Raw genomic sequence first — 15,663 nt, 5'->3', positions numbered from 1 at the left:
CTTTACTAGGGCTACTGTCTTAGAGTTTCAATTGCTGTGAAGACCATGCCCTGTTGTGTTGTATGATATTTTGTTTGTGTTCTGACAAATAAAGCTTTCCTGGAGATCAGAGGTCAGAGCTAGCCACTACTTAACCGTAGAGGTCTCAAGGTCTGTACAGAGAGGAGACAGGAAGTGACAATATGGGACAGAGACAGGAAGGGATAAGGCAGGTTGTGCCTTTTTGGTAAGAGAATTCTGAAAGCAGTCAGCCTCACACTTCGTCATCATCTTCACCATCATTGTCAGCAGATTTTGTGAGACAATTGGGAATTCTTAGAGGGGGGAAATTAGTTAAAAAAAGAGAGAGTTTTTTCTCATGTTAAAAAACATGGGAGGGGGCTGGAGAGGTGGCTCAGTGGTTAAGAGCATTGCCTGCTCTTCCAAAGGTCCTGAGTTCAATTCCCAGCAACCACATGGTGGCTCACAACCATCTGTAATGAGGTCTGGTGCCCTCTTCTGGCCTGCAGACATACACACAGACAGAATATTGTATACATAATAAATAAATAAATATTTAAAAAAAAACCATGGGAGACACTATTACAATGGAGGGAATTAGTTCTCTGTATGGTTACAAAATGGATGATTTAAAAATGGAACAATTAAATGAAGGGATAATCAACTGGGATTGATATAATGTTAATTATCATTTCAATTATTCTTATTTTATTCCTAAAATGTTGGTTTGTATGAGCACCAAGATACAAGTGTCAGAAAAACTTATGAAAACAGGTCATAAAGATATTCACATCCAGATAGAGAAATTTAAAGGAGAACCAATCTCAGCATTACATTGTAAGGTTAGCGAGGAACAACCCAAGTTTTCAAACAACCATTTATCCAGTCACCTTACAGAAACTGCCAAATGACAGGTATCCATCCCTAAGGCTATTCAAGAGCTGACTGGAGTCTTGTAGAAATGTTAGATTTAAGGAAGTGATAGTTTCATATGGTATGCATTCACTTTTTTTGTGAGGCAGATGTTAAACTCATGGTCAACAATTAGCAGAATTATACCTCAAGACTGGAGAAACTTGGGTACAGCAGTATTGGAGCCAGGTCTTCAATTGCAGTGGAAAGCCTGGTTGAAAGAGGAGACTAGGACAATTGAACAATGAAGTAGGGCTAGAGGTATCGGAATCTCCCAAGATCTACTTCTTGGAAAGGGCAATTATGCTGATGTACAAAGACAGTCTATGTATGATGATCATACCTTGGCTCTACGTTATGCAGCAACTTTGAATGCTTGGGACAGAATAGAAGAAGGCAGAAAGAGAATTAAGAGAATTGAGTCATTTATGAAAGTTATACAGGGCCCAAAAGAAACTTTCACTGATTTTTTTTTTTTGGTTTTTTTTGAGACAGGGTTTCTCTGTAGCTTTGGAGCCTGTCCTGGAACTCCCTTTGTAGACCAGGCTGGCCTTGAACTCACAGAGATCCGCCTGCCTCTGCCTCCCAAGTGCTGGGATTACAGGCGTGTGCCACCACTGCCTGGCCTCACTGATTTTTTTTTTTTACAAAGACCGACTTTAGCTGTAAATAGAATGACACCAAATTCAGAAGCTACACAAATAAATGCTAATTCACAATGCAAAAGGGTAATTAGCCTTTAAAGGCAAGATTAGCATCCATATAGGATTGGATCTGAGATACAGTCAATTTTGAATCTCATAGCCATGATGATGCTGCTTGGATAGAAGAGTTTATTTCAAGAGGCTTAAAGAAAAAATCAAAATGCCAAGTGTTTTAATTGTGGTAAACAAGGTCACCTAAAAAAGATCGTAGGCAGGGTATTCATAGAAACAATGTTTCTTCTAAGTATAACCCAAACAGAATGCTCATCCCTTCTGGAGTATGCAGAAAGCGTGGCAAAGGCCAACATTGGACCAATGAATATAGATTAACAACGGACAGACAAGGTAACTCTTTGACATTGGTCCTCTTGTAGGTCCCCAATGGAATTCTCTTTATTCTCTTTATAGACTAGGCTGGTCTCAAACTCACAGAAACCCACCTGCCTTTGCCTCCTGAGTGCTGGGATTAAAGGTATGGGCCCCCACATCTGGATACACAAAATCTGTTCTATTTCCCCTTTCCAAAGAGATCCATGTGTCCATTTGAGCTCTACTTGTTACTTAGCCTCTCTTGGGCTATGGAGTGTAGTATGATTATCCTTTACTTTACAGCTAATATCCACCTATAAGTGAGTTCATACCATGTTTGTCTTGAGGTAGGTGGATCCCCAATAGACTGTAGGAGTCACCATAATTGATTTCCAAAGTGGCTGTACAAATTTTCACTCCCACCAGCAATGGAGGAATGTTCCTCTTGCTTCACAACCTTGCAAACATAGCTGTCCCTTGTGCTTTTGATCTTAGCCATTCTGATAGGTATTAAATGGACCTGAGTCATCTTGATTTCCATTTCTCTGATAGATAAGGATGCTTAACATTTCTTAAAGTGTTTCTCAGTCATTTGAGATTCTTCTGTTTAGAATTCTCTGTTTAGATTGGTATCCCATTTTTAAATGGGATCATTTAGTTTGTTGATGTCTAGTTTCTTGAGTTCTCAAGTGTTTCTTGAGTTCTTTATATATTTTGGATATTAGTCCTCTGTCAGATGTGGAGCTGGTGAAAATCTTTCCCCATTCTGTAGGCTGATGTTTTGTCCTATTGAACATCACCTTTTGCCTCACAGAAGCTTTTCAGTTTTCTGAGTCCCTTAGTGGCTGCACTGTTGGTTTTCTGTTCAGGAAGTTGTTTCTTTTGCCAATGTGTTAAAGGGTATTCTTCACTTTCTCTTCTCTTAAGTTCTGTGTATCTGGTTTTATGTTGAGGTCTTTGATCCACTTGGATTTGAGTTTTGTGCAGGGTGATAGATATGGATCTATCTGCATTCTTCTACATGCTGACATCCAATTAGACCTGCATCATTTGTTGAAGATGCTTTCTTTTTATAGTTCTGGATTCTTTATAAAAATTCAGATGTACATAGGTGTGTAGATTTATATCTGGATCTTTGGTACAATTCTATGTCTGTTTTTATCAACATGTCTGTTCTTATGCCAATATTATGTGGTTTTTATTACTATGGCTCTGGAGTAGTTTGAAATCAGGGATGGTGATATCTCTGGAAGTTCTTTTATTGTACAGGATTGTTTTAGCTATCTTGTATTTTTTTTTCATATGAAACTGAGTATTATGTTGGAATTTGATGGAGATGGTTGATTCTGTAGATTGCTTTGGTAAGATGGCCTCTGTTTCTGGAGTGCTGATATTAAAGGCATGCACCATTATTTCTGGCTCTAAGTTTTAAAACTTAGCTGAGTGGAATCTTTCTCTGATGTTATCATATTCTTTATTACATTTCTTAATCCATTAATCTTTTTGAACACAGGGCTTAGCTCCATCTCACTTCCTGGTGCTCCATTCTCCTCAAATTGTATATTTTATGTTTTTCCTTGTTCAGTCTTTTTATTATAAATTTGTATAAGAGAAACCAGTAATAGCTACACAACAGATTCAATACTAGGCTGTTTTGAGATTTCCTCTGCCATCAGATATAATCCAAATCTCTTCACTTTTGTCTCAGACTCTTTGAACAAGGGCAAAAACCAGCCACATTCTTCACCAAAATATCCCAAGGACAATCTCTAGACCACTTATTAATATTCTTTTCTTCTAAAAACTCTTGAGTCAGGCCCTAACAGTCCAAATAACTCTTAGCACCACTGTCTCCATGTTACTACCAATATGGTCCGTTAATCAATGCTTAAAACATTCCACTAACTCAAACTTCCAAAGTCCATATTGCTCCAAACCAAAACATGGTCTGGCCTATCACAACAATACCTCAGTCCCTGGTACCAACTTCTGTTTTAGGGTTTCCATTGTTGTGAAGAGACCCCATGACCATGGAAACTCTTATAAAGGAAAAAGATTAATGGGATGGCTTGCATTTTCAGAGGTTTAATCATGGCGTGGCAAGGTGATATGCAGGCAGATGTGGTGCTGGAGAAGGAGTTGAGTGTTCTACATCTTGACCTGCAGGCAATAGGAAGTGGTCTGAATCATTGGGCATGGGTTGAGCATATACAAGACCTCAAAGCCCACCTCCACAGTGATCACAGTTCTTCCAACAATGCCATGTTTACTCCAACAAAGTCATGCTTTCTAATAGTGCCACTTCCTATAAGCTGATGGGGGCCAATTACATTAAAACTACCACAGTGCTGATTTCTGAGATCTTCTTTGTAGGAAGAGTGTTTCCCCCCTTCGTTTCTGTTTCTTCTTTGGTATTCTGGTCTTTGTGGTCTGTACTTCTGGTAGCTGATGTGAACTCTGTTCAAGCAGGGAGTTTTTGTCAGATTGGGGACTGGACTCCTTACAGTTAGTATGGCCTTTGGTCCAGTAGGGGTTGGTACTCTTCTGAATGGTGTGGCCTGCACCTGAGCAGCAGTGTGTCAGTAGCTTGGGTCTTTTGTATTTCATCTGAGGCTGCATGTGGGGGTTCCGAGGGTAGGAGAGCTTCATATATGTTCTTCTGACTGGCCTGGTCTGTACCTGAGCAGCTGGTATCTGCCCAAGGTAGGTGTGGGGGCAGGAAGTGGGATGGGAAGGGATGTGAGCAGGGCATGTGGGATCTGAACCAAGGGTATCAGAACAAGGGCAGGTGGCCCTCTCACCTCTTCCTCTGAGTGATGCGACCTCCAGCCATACTCTCTTAAGTAGCTTCTCAAACACCCTGAGGGATACAGGACAGGGAGTAGGTATGTTACCTCACAATTTTCTTGCTTTCTTTTCAAAGATTAAAATAAAAAATATGTAAAAGAATTATGTATATATGTGTTTCTGTGTGGTAATATATACCATATTGTGTGCAGGTGCCTGCTGAGTCCAGATTAGGTCATTGGATTCCCTAGAACTGGGACTATAGGGGGTTGTGAGCAGTCTGAAGTGAGTGCTGGTAGCTATACTTGGGTCCTTTGAAAAAAAATGTCCTTGTAACTGCTGAGTCATCTCCCTATTCCCTTTCCATCCTCTTCTTACTCTTCTTTCTCCTCACCTCTTCTTCTTTTTTTTTTGATGGAGTCTTATGTGTATGAAATTGATCTTAAACTGCTCTTGCAGAAAACATAGGTTTGGTTCCCAGCACCCTCATAGCTCACAACTATCTATAACTCCAGTTCCATGGGATTTGATGCCCTCTTCTGGCCTCCTTGGGCACTGCACACACATGGTACATGTATACATGTAGGCAAAACATATTAATATGTTTAGTACATATTAAAAAGAATGTTGGGACAGGGAAGAGTATTTATCTTGTTTGAACTAGATTTTTTACATCCTGGATGACAAATTGCTAGTGGTCTCTCTACTTGTTTTCATTTACTCTTGTTTCCTTTTCTATTCGTAATAACCCGATTTTTGATAGTTGTTCTTTCCTGAATTTTCTCTTCTATCTTGGCCTCCTTCTTTGCCCTAATCATGTAGGGCCAGTAAGATGGCTCATCTGGTAGGGGTGCTTGCAAGTGAGTCCAGTGACTTGAGTTTGATTCTCAAGATCCACAGGGTAGAAGGAGAAACCTGAGTTATAAAATTGTCCTCTGGCCTCCATGACATAACAGCTTGTGTGACCCCCACCCACAGAGTGAAACAGATACTGAAATGCATACACACACACACACACACACACACACACACACACACACACAGTCCTGATATCCCAAGAGAATCATACAGGGCAGCAGAAACCCTTTTGAAACCACCCACCCTTGCACAAAAAAAAAATTATGAAGACACCTAAGCCTGCAATGAACATTGTTTATTCTCTTTCCTGTGTCATTAGCATTCTAGTTACTAGGTAAGTTTTTCCCAGCACATGTGAATTCACAGACTAGAGAAGTCTGGATCCCACACCACAAAGTTCTCAACGATAGAACAGAAGTACAGCTGCTTCAGTTATCTCCCGGCTATTGCTGAACCCACTGTGAGTTCCATATCCATTCCCATCAAATGAAGAGAAGTCGCCACACTGCACGGGGTTGCCTTCTGGGAAGAATCCTCCTCCACCAATGCAGTGCTGAAAAACAGGGGAAGAAAGTAGCAATGAGAGTTCAGATGGTGTTATGGTTTGGATATAAAGTGCCCTCCCAAAGGTGTTATGCCCCCAAGATCTCTTCTCCAGTGTAAGTAACATTCAGAGGCAGGACTTTCGGGAAGGCTTGAATATGACAACTCTGCTTTGATCAATTGGCTACTCATTGATGGATTCACAATTTGGAACTGACTATTGGGAGGTGGTGAAACTAGGGATCGGAGTGGGGTATTTGGTTAGAGGAAATAGATCACTGAAGGTGTCAGTGGCATGTTTTGAAGGGTATTTTGCCCTGGTCTTTCCTGGTCTTTCTTGGCTCCTTGTTGCTATGCAGTGAGCCAAATTGTTCTGATATATTTTTCCTGCATAATATTCCTGCACCACTATGGATTTAAAAGCAATAGAGCCAAATGACAATGGGTTAAAATCTCGGAAACCATGAAATTAATAAAGCCTTTATTAATCAGGTTTACTGTGTTTATTGCTGTGATGGAGCATCATGATTAAAGCAACTTGGGGAAAAAAAGCTTTATTTGGCTTATACATTCACATCACTGTTCATCACGGAAGGAAGTCAGGGCAAGAATTCAAACCGTGTTGGAACCTGGATGCCAGAATGGATACTGAGCACATGGAGAAGTACAACTTTCTGTCTTGCTCCTCATGGTTTGTTCAGACTGTTTTACAGAACTCAGGATCATCAGCTGGGGGTGGCACCACCCACAATGGGCGGGACCCTTCTTCATCAATCAGCAATTAAGAAAATGCTCCATAGTCTTGCCTACAGCCTGATCTTATGGAGGCATTTTCTCAGTTGAGGTTCCCTCATCTCAGATGACTATAGCTTGTGTCAAGTTGTCATAAAACTAGCTAGCACACCCTTCTTTCTATATTTAATTTCTCTTATGTATTTATCACTGTGGCAAAAAACTAACAAAGCTGAGGAGCCGAGAGACAACTGAACAACCAACTTCAGTGTTATTCTTTTTCCCTCCTCAGACTCTCCATTGGTAGTATCATCCTGTTTGATCCATAAAGGCCCCTTCCATTGACTTTAGTGGCACCACTGTCTCTTCCCACCTTTCCTTCAACTTCTCTAAATCTTTGCCCTCAGGTTTCCTGGATAGAGTTCATTCATGAATCCCTGAAGTGCTACTTCCCAGAGGGGACACATTACAACTCTCTTGTACTTTGTGTTACCCTTTTAGTGTTAGTTATGATCAATTCACTTATGGCCTAAATCCATAGCTCTAATCTAAATATTTCTTAAATTTAAGACTTAAAAACTGGACTGCCACTTATAATCACTCTTAGGGCCTTTACATACACACCACACGGCAACAACAAAATAAAACAAAACAGCAACAACCCAGTTACTTACATATAACTTACAAATGGGGATTAGTTCATTGACAAGTTTGTCATCGTGGACACCATAGGCTGTACTTACAGAAGCTAGAATGACTATGATGTTAGTAGGGAATACAAATCCTTTGGGACCCCCATCATATTCAAAGCCCATCACTGATCAAACCATGTAACACTGGGGCTAGAGAGATAGCTCTGTGGTTAAGAGTACTTACTGTTTTAACAAAGGACCAGGCTTGTGTTCCAGAACCCATCCATATGGGGCTCACAATTGTTGCAATTCCAGTTCCAGGGCATAGAATGCCCTTTCCTGGCTCAAGGGCACCAAGAACTCAAGCAATATATAAACATTCATGTAGACAAAACACTCATACACATCAAATTAAATAAATACATCTGAAACAAGACAAAATAAAACCTCTTCCAAACAAGCTAGTAACATGAAGGCTGGAGAGATAACCCCAGGTTAAGACATCTAACTATTCTATCAGAGAACCAAAGTTCAGATCCTGGCATCCATATCAGATCCCAGTATCTAATCAAAAGATTCCCCCAATCCCAATTTTCCAGTACCCAATCCTGATTTCCAGGGATCCAATGTCCCCTTTTGACTGCTGTGATCACTTGAATACACATGCGCACACATACAAGCAAAATGAAACAAATGTTTTTAAAAATCCAGCATCATATAAGTATATATCCACCCTTGATCCCAAACATATTCAGCATTTAGACATCTTGGTTTACTATTTGATATGCACCTACTCAAATGAAAACCATGAAATTATTCAAAATGTCTGCTGTGAAATGTTCCTTTTCACTGTGTGAAGATGTGTTGCTGTGATTGGTTTAATAAAAAACTAAATGGGCAATGTCTAGGCAGAAGGTATAGGTGGGAATTCTGGACAGGGGGAGTTCTGGGAAGAAGAAAGGCAGTTACCAGCTAGAGGTGGAAGAAGCAGGATAGGCATAATGGAGATGAGGTAACAAGCAAGAACATGGTTAAAAAATATGGGTTAATTTAAGTTATAAGAGCTAGTTAGAAACAAGCCTAAATTAAGGCCACGCTTTCATAATTAATAAGAACTCTCTGTGTTATCATTTGAGAGTTGGCTGATGGAACAGAAAAATACTCATTATAAGTGTCTTCACTTCCCATTATCTGTGTTCAACTATTAATAAATTTAAATTCTTTGGAACTGATTTATTCCCACCCCCCCTAATTTTCATCACATCAGACTCTAATTTGAACCTTTGAAGCCAATATTTATTTCCTTATGGTTAGTTTTTCCTGCATTAGAATCGGTCATCTCTAGGTTTCCAGTGTCATCTTTGAAAGATAAAGAACGCTCACATTAATCGCATCTGCCTGTTAAAACACTGCAGTGGTGTTCATCACTTATACAGTCAGAAGACCACTGGTCTGATGTAAAAATTGTTTCCTGATCTAGTCCATGTTAACATTTCCAAAATTAGCACTTCCTGTATTCCACATCCATATTACTTAACAAAATTGAAGATAGCTTGGTACTCCTTCAACACCAGATATTCTCCCTATTTAATCATTTCACTTCGCAGTCCCAAGGTCCTCCTTGATAGCAGAGCTGCCTCATCATGACCAGGTGAGGGTAAGCTACTGACTGAGAAATAAGTAGACACTGAAATCCTCAGAATCATTTGCCAGGAGCTGATGACCCTTTTCTCAGACTGTTATTTTTACAGATGTCTGAATCCCCAAAAAAATGCTATTTTTTTTTGAAACAGGGACTTACTATGTAACTCCAATTGATCTGGAACTCACTATTTAGACCAGGATGGCCTCAAACTCACCACCCAAGTGCTGGGATTGAATATATGCGTTACCATGCTTTCCAGAACATGCTAACTTGTTACAGACTCCAGTCTGGCAATAAAATGACTCTGTTCTCAACCTTTTTGAAAAAGTATCAAAAGAGCAAAACAAAACAATTTGAGTCTAATGATCCCAGGCTCAGTGGGACATCAATTTGCAGTTGGAGAAGAGTCCACCTGCCTTGGCACTTAGTTGATAAGCCAACATCCAACAAGAGAAATTCCCTGTGATATGGAAGAGAATCACCTGAGAGGTCTACCAGATGTCCAGGACTCTCATAGTAACCCCTTGACACAATGAACACCTGTACAAACCTTGGAAGCAGATAGAAAGAATTATTTTTTCACTCTGAAAGCTAAATCCCAGGTGGTGAATGACAATACCCGGTGACTCTCTAAAATCTCAGCCCCCAATGACTTGCACACAACTTCCTGAATACAAGTGTCACCCTCATTCCTGGTGACTAAGTGCTTTATCCTAAAAGCTAAGCAAACAGCAACAGTGCATTAGAAGTTTGTAATGTTGACCATGGTTTTCAACAACTCAGGATTTCTGTATCTAGATAGAACTTCTGATCCCTGAGACGTAGCAAGGTATAGGGAAAGGTCACACTCTCATACATGTACACACACTAGCATGGCAGTCTCCTATATTCAATAAACACAGATACACACTTGCTACCTCAGTCTTATTCATGAACCTCTTTGGTCACTACACAGACTCACATGCTCAGTGTTACATCCAGTGACTTTCATCCCAGCACACAAGGCGTTGGCTGCTCTTTCGTAATTAAACACTCTGAATTGGATGTATCCTGCAGTGAATTCCTCTGAAAACAAGAGACAGAAAACAACATTCAAGGAAAATGCTAGAAATAGTTGTCAGCCTGAAATTTGGTGTTAAAGGTTCAGGATACACAGTCTGAAATATCAGACCCTTGGGGGAATTACATCTATTCTCATCCACAGACCCCAGGAGTTGGTCCTTGTTAAAAGGTTCCCATCTGTCAGAGCTTGGATGGAGAAATTTCTGATATGGCAAGGTGTCTACTGAATATCTCCCAGGGCTTGTCACAGCAGTTAGCAAGTGCATTCATTCTGGTTCTGTTCGTATTTACCTTGCTAACTTTTCTTTAATCGTTACATCCCAAGTATAAATAAGAAGAACATTGAATTATACAGCACAAGCTTAGCATTTATAAAGAGTATATGCCGCATTTGCTGTTCTATCAAACAACATGGCACATATCCCTCACAACTGAAAGAAAACCATATTTTCCTGTTGTTCAGCTTTGTACACACGGAAACTGGTTTGTTCCTAAAAAACTTTTGACTGATAACGATGTTGCAAAGAGTAGATTTTGGAACCATTCATCCCTGGTGCAAATGCCGACTCTCCTGTTTATGCCCTGTGCTCGCTGACAAGTTCTTGGACTTCAGTGCTGCAGTCTCCTAAGCTGAAAAACGAGTTAGTGATAGTTGAGAAGCCAAGGGAAATCAATTGAGTGAAGTAACACAAAACAGAAGCATTCACAGAAGAGAAGCAGGCTGTGGTGGATGGTAAATGGCTGCTGCTTCTTATAACTGAGTTTATCACTTCTTCTGCAGAGGGTTCAGAGGTGCATTAGAGACTCACTCTGGCCACTGGGGGAGTAATAAGATGCTGTCTTCTGTGCATCACCAAAGTCATAGCGCACAGGTAATGCTGGGCCATTGTCAGTCCAACACTTCCCTATTCCATATTTCACCGGGTACATCTACAAGGAAAAAAAAAGGAGTCACTGCATGAGGATGGCAGCACTGGCAATCCCAGAAACACTGCCCTGGACAGAGAAGCCCTGCATGTGTCCAGTAAGTGAGATTGTTTCCAAACCAGTCACATAAGAAAGAATCCTTTCCTTTGTCTGTGTCTCTCTGACATCTCAGACATCTCCTCTCCCATTCTCTCCCCTCCCCTCCCTTCTCTCTCCTTTTTTCTACATACATCTATCCCTTGTCTTCCTTGGCTCAATACACTTAGAATTAGGGAAAGACGTAATACAACCCATCCAACCTTAAACACCTGCCTCTCTCTCCACACCCAGTAGTCTCCAGTACCTGGTATAGGCCAAACAGGTTATGGCCCAGGAGCTGAAGGGAACCAGTAAAAGTGCGGTACCGCAACAGGGAGCTGTTCCTCCAATTTTCCAGAGGGCTATTATTGGGCACATGCCAGATGCCCAGGTTCTCAGCCTGGATGTCGAAGTAGCCAGGGTTCTGGAAAGCAACCAACACTGAGCCTGACCAGACAGAAGATATCGCTAAGCAGAAGAGCCTCATGCACAGTGTCCAGCACAGCTGGTATCTCTGGGCTCCAGGTGGACAGAGGGTCAGCCATGTTCAGATGTCCTTATTTCCAAGGACAATGGTCCCACTTCCACCTCCTACTTACTGAAAACCCTACTTGGAAGGATGCTGAGATTCAAGGTAAGCACTTTTCACTTCTTCGCCTGTGTTGAAGGACAACCTTCCTACCCTCTCCATGACATCCTTGAGCTACACTCACATCCTCACGCTTTCCCAAGTGACTATAGAGTGTACCTACCTTGTAGTCATCACTTGTGGCCCCCTCTGCAGTCCCAAAGGTGTTGTAGTTGGCCCAGTTGCCATCCCCCTCTGGGTAGTCTGCTCTGCTGCCTTGCTGACTGGACCAGCGATCGCCCACCGTGCACTTCCCACGCATGTTGTTCTCGTGCACACTGGCCACCAGGGTCCATCCACCACCAGCAGTGGTCATGTCACAGAAGGTCTGGTAGATGACACCATTCTTTGTGCGGAGGAAGTAGAGGCCATCTGTAGAGAGAAGCAGTCCACAGTCCTGTGTGCAGGCTCATTGTCCATCTCTGCTCCGGAAACACAATGCCTCTAGGGACCACAAACATGGTTAATGCCTCATACCCTGAGTGTCCCACCACAGGTGTCCCTGAGATTGGGCCTGAGTTCAGAACGCCATGCTTTTGTGACTGAGGTTTAAGATGGAATTACCCAAGCTGTTAGTGATGTTTCTTTCCTAAAGTTGAACACAGTATTTTCAAGGACTTGGCAACTCCACTCGGTAAGTCGGTAGATGTCCACAGAACTGGGAACAGGGACTCAGATATGGACATTCATGTTTGTTACAGCTCTGGCCACAAGAACTGAAAGAATTCATCAAAAAGAGCGAAGTGGGCTGGAGAAACGACTCCATGGTTAAGAGCAAATACTGCTCTAGCAGAGGACTTGAGTCAGGCTCCCAGCACTAACACCTGGCAGTGTACAAGTGCCTGTCACTCCAGGTCCAGAGTGGATGGATGGCTTGTTCGGGACTCTGAATATACCTGCACACACATGCACACATTTTCCCATACAGACAGGTGTATCTATACACACTAATAATAATCAATCTTTTAAAAATAAATGAACTCTCCTACAGCACATATGAGCTGTGAAGCATGTTAAAGAAATAAGGCAGATTACTCAGACGATGTAACAAGAATGTCAGATTCATAGACGTAGGAAACAGAGCAGCTCACAGGGAATACAGGAATTTATTATTTTGTGGCTACAGATTTTTTTTAAGGAATGAAAACTTTCTGGATATGGATAGTGGTCATCCCTACCATTTTGAAAGTTGCTCTTGACTAAAACTCCTTAATATTAATTAAGTACAATTTTTATCCATTATGTACATTCTATGAAATTTTCTTTTCTTTTTTCCCCTTGAGATGGGATCTCTCTGTGACATCACCGCCCAGCTCTATCACATTTTCTATATCAAAAAAGAAAAGCTTTTTCATGGGACAAAACCTGATTTCCTAGCTGGGTTATGTGTCTGCATTTCTGAGACAGGGTCTCCCCTGGCTGGCTTGGAGCTTTCAATCCTCTGGCGTAGTCTCCCAAGTGTTAGGATCACAGTGCACTCTTTAAATGTTCATCACTCACCTCGTGCCCTAGTGACCTCCTGCTTGATTTCCTTGCAGCTTCTGAACAGAGAGGAAGACACAGGATTGGCCCCGCTGTTGGTGTCCGGGTTCTCTTTAAGAAGAGAAGATGCAGAGTTTCACTCCCATGGGACACCCAGCCTCCCCTGTCATTCATCCTAAACTCATTCCATGACTTCTCAAAGCCTCCCTCTGAGAATCAACATTATTTGTTTATTTTTATTTCATTTTTTTTCAACATTATTTGTAACTAGGAATAAAGATAAGAGATTTGAAGACATGGAGAACTTTGTGCCCAATGTCCTGAAAAAGAAGAATAAAGTGAAGCCCAGCTTTGCAGGTAGAAGAAATGCAGGGAGCCTAATGTGCCCAAAGCATGGGTAGTGAGGGCCGCAGTGCAGAGGGTGACCAAGATAGCATGGAATAAAAACCCTTGCAAATTAGCATCAACTCTGCAAACCTGAGAACCTAGAAGGATAGAAACAAAAGAGAACTTTGGGGTCAGTTCTACCTATGTGTTAGTAGCTCCATGGGTACAAGTCAAGTATTTTTGGGTTATACTTACTGTGTCTGTGCCTCAGTTCCCTATGGTGCAATTCAAGCTGAAAAAAGATTATCTTGCAAAGATCAAATAAAATGGCATTTAGGGACTTGCCTTTTCCTTAAAATTACTGAAAACACAGAGAAGAGGAATTACACATTTAAAATAATTTTGGGTTCTTGTAGAGAGCGGAATTGAAGTAAACATTCTCTGGGCACAACGCAGATCATTCACTTGGCAATGAAATCCCAAGGCCAAGGCCCTAAGCATATGAGTGGCTAGGATGGGACCCAGTTCTTGCAGAAGTTCCCCTAGAGCTACACACAAGTACAGGATCTGGACCAGCGCATATCCCAACTCTCACTGCCACTGCCCAATTCTTTCACGAGGCAATCAGCTCCCAGCTTGCATTATAAAGGCATCATCAATATGGGCGATTGACTAGATTGTATTTACATGTTTGGGAAAGAGTATATATCCACAATTAAACATAAAGAGGCCTTTTTTTTTTTTGTACTGAGGTGGGCGTTACAATTGTGAAATGTTGGAAGAAGAAAAAGGAATGGGAAAAATAATGCCATCTTATTTAATTTCAAGATTATTGTTATTTTTTAAAAAGGCATGATTAACTGAGCTGTGGTGACCCATGCCTTTAATCTCAGAACTCCAGAGTCAAAATTATTATTATTATTTCTTAAAAAGGCATCATCTGCCGAGCTGTGGTGACCCATGCGTTTAATCCCAGCACTCCAGAGGCAGAGGCAGGGAGATCTCTGAGTTGAAGCCAGCGTGGTCTACAGATCAAGTTCCAGGACAGCCAGGCTACACAGAGAAACCCTTTCTCCAAAAGCATAAACAGACAACATCGGGCTGGAGAGATTGCTCAGTGGTTAAGAGCATTGCCCGCTCTTCCAAAGGTTCTGAGTTCAATTCCCAGCAACCACATGGTGTCTCACAACCATCTGTAATGAGGTCTGGTGCCCTCTTCTGGCCTGCAGACATACACACAGACAGAATATTGTATACATAATAAATAAATAAATATTTTTTAAAAAAACAAAACAGACAACATCAAGAAAGGCATGATCTTTGGCCCTCAGAGACCAAGTTCCTGGAAGTAACCCACTCTAGAGATGACTCTCTTTAAAGCTAGAGGTGATCAGAGGAATCTGGGGTCCTGTATCAAGACTCACCAGGGTACCCTCTGGTGACAACGACGATAAACAGCAGGAAGCCGAGTTTCATCATGGTCATCTAGAGAAAAGCAAGAAGAAGGTCACTCTCTATCCAGACCATCTTTCCCCCCATCCCTGTCTTAGTTCCTATCTTGTTCCACTTAAATGCTCCTTCCTTTCCTTTAAACTCCCTGTATCTCTGGGCCCTAAAACAGACCTGAACCGGAGTCCCTTTCCTTCTTTCAGCGATAGCAACTCCCTACCCCTCTGTACCTGGCCAGACACTCAGAGTTGCCCGCTGAGTGGAGATGAGCCCCTCTCTCTCTGCAGAGTCTCTAGTGTGGTCCAGGTGAGACTCTTGTCCTTTTATGGGAAGAGCCTGGTGGGAATAGCCCAGACTTTGCCTTTTCTGTCAGGATGCCGCTGTACGATCAACTTTTTTTTTTATTGCAGGAAAGTTCTTTGTACAGTGTTGACTCATGGGATTAAAAGGCTCAAGAAAAGACAAACATTAACTGTCATACCCTAGTACTATTACTAGGTTTGATAATTTCATCGATCTGTGTATTTTCAAAGAGGAAATAGATGAGACTTGCAATATTTGACATCCATTTGGATTTTCTTGTTTGAG

At 41.5% G+C, this 15,663-nt stretch overlaps 1 protein-coding gene across 1 annotated transcript; it reads right to left on the bottom strand.

The window, feature by feature from the left end:
* Positions 1-5,970: 5,970 nt before the first annotated feature.
* On the bottom strand, positions 5,971-15,105 carry LOC121442073 (intelectin-1a). Its single transcript, XM_041643539.1, has 7 exons — positions 15,059-15,105; positions 13,318-13,427; positions 11,942-12,189; positions 11,455-11,613; positions 10,994-11,114; positions 10,084-10,187; positions 5,971-6,123 (listed from the first exon to the last, which is right to left on the bottom strand). Exons 1-7 carry the CDS (start codon positions 15,103-15,105, stop codon positions 5,971-5,973), a joined length of 942 nt encoding a protein of 313 aa, XP_041499473.1.
* Positions 15,106-15,663: the final 558 nt, after the last annotated feature.

Source organism: Microtus oregoni, unplaced genomic scaffold (assembly GCF_018167655.1).
Source record: "Microtus oregoni isolate MIOR12 unplaced genomic scaffold, Mior012 000086F_ref0000336, whole genome shotgun sequence".
NCBI classification, from domain to species: Eukaryota; Metazoa; Chordata; class Mammalia; order Rodentia; family Cricetidae; genus Microtus; species Microtus oregoni.
Note: the sequence above shows the minus strand (reverse complement) of the source record. Positions and strands in the feature narration are given on the sequence as shown.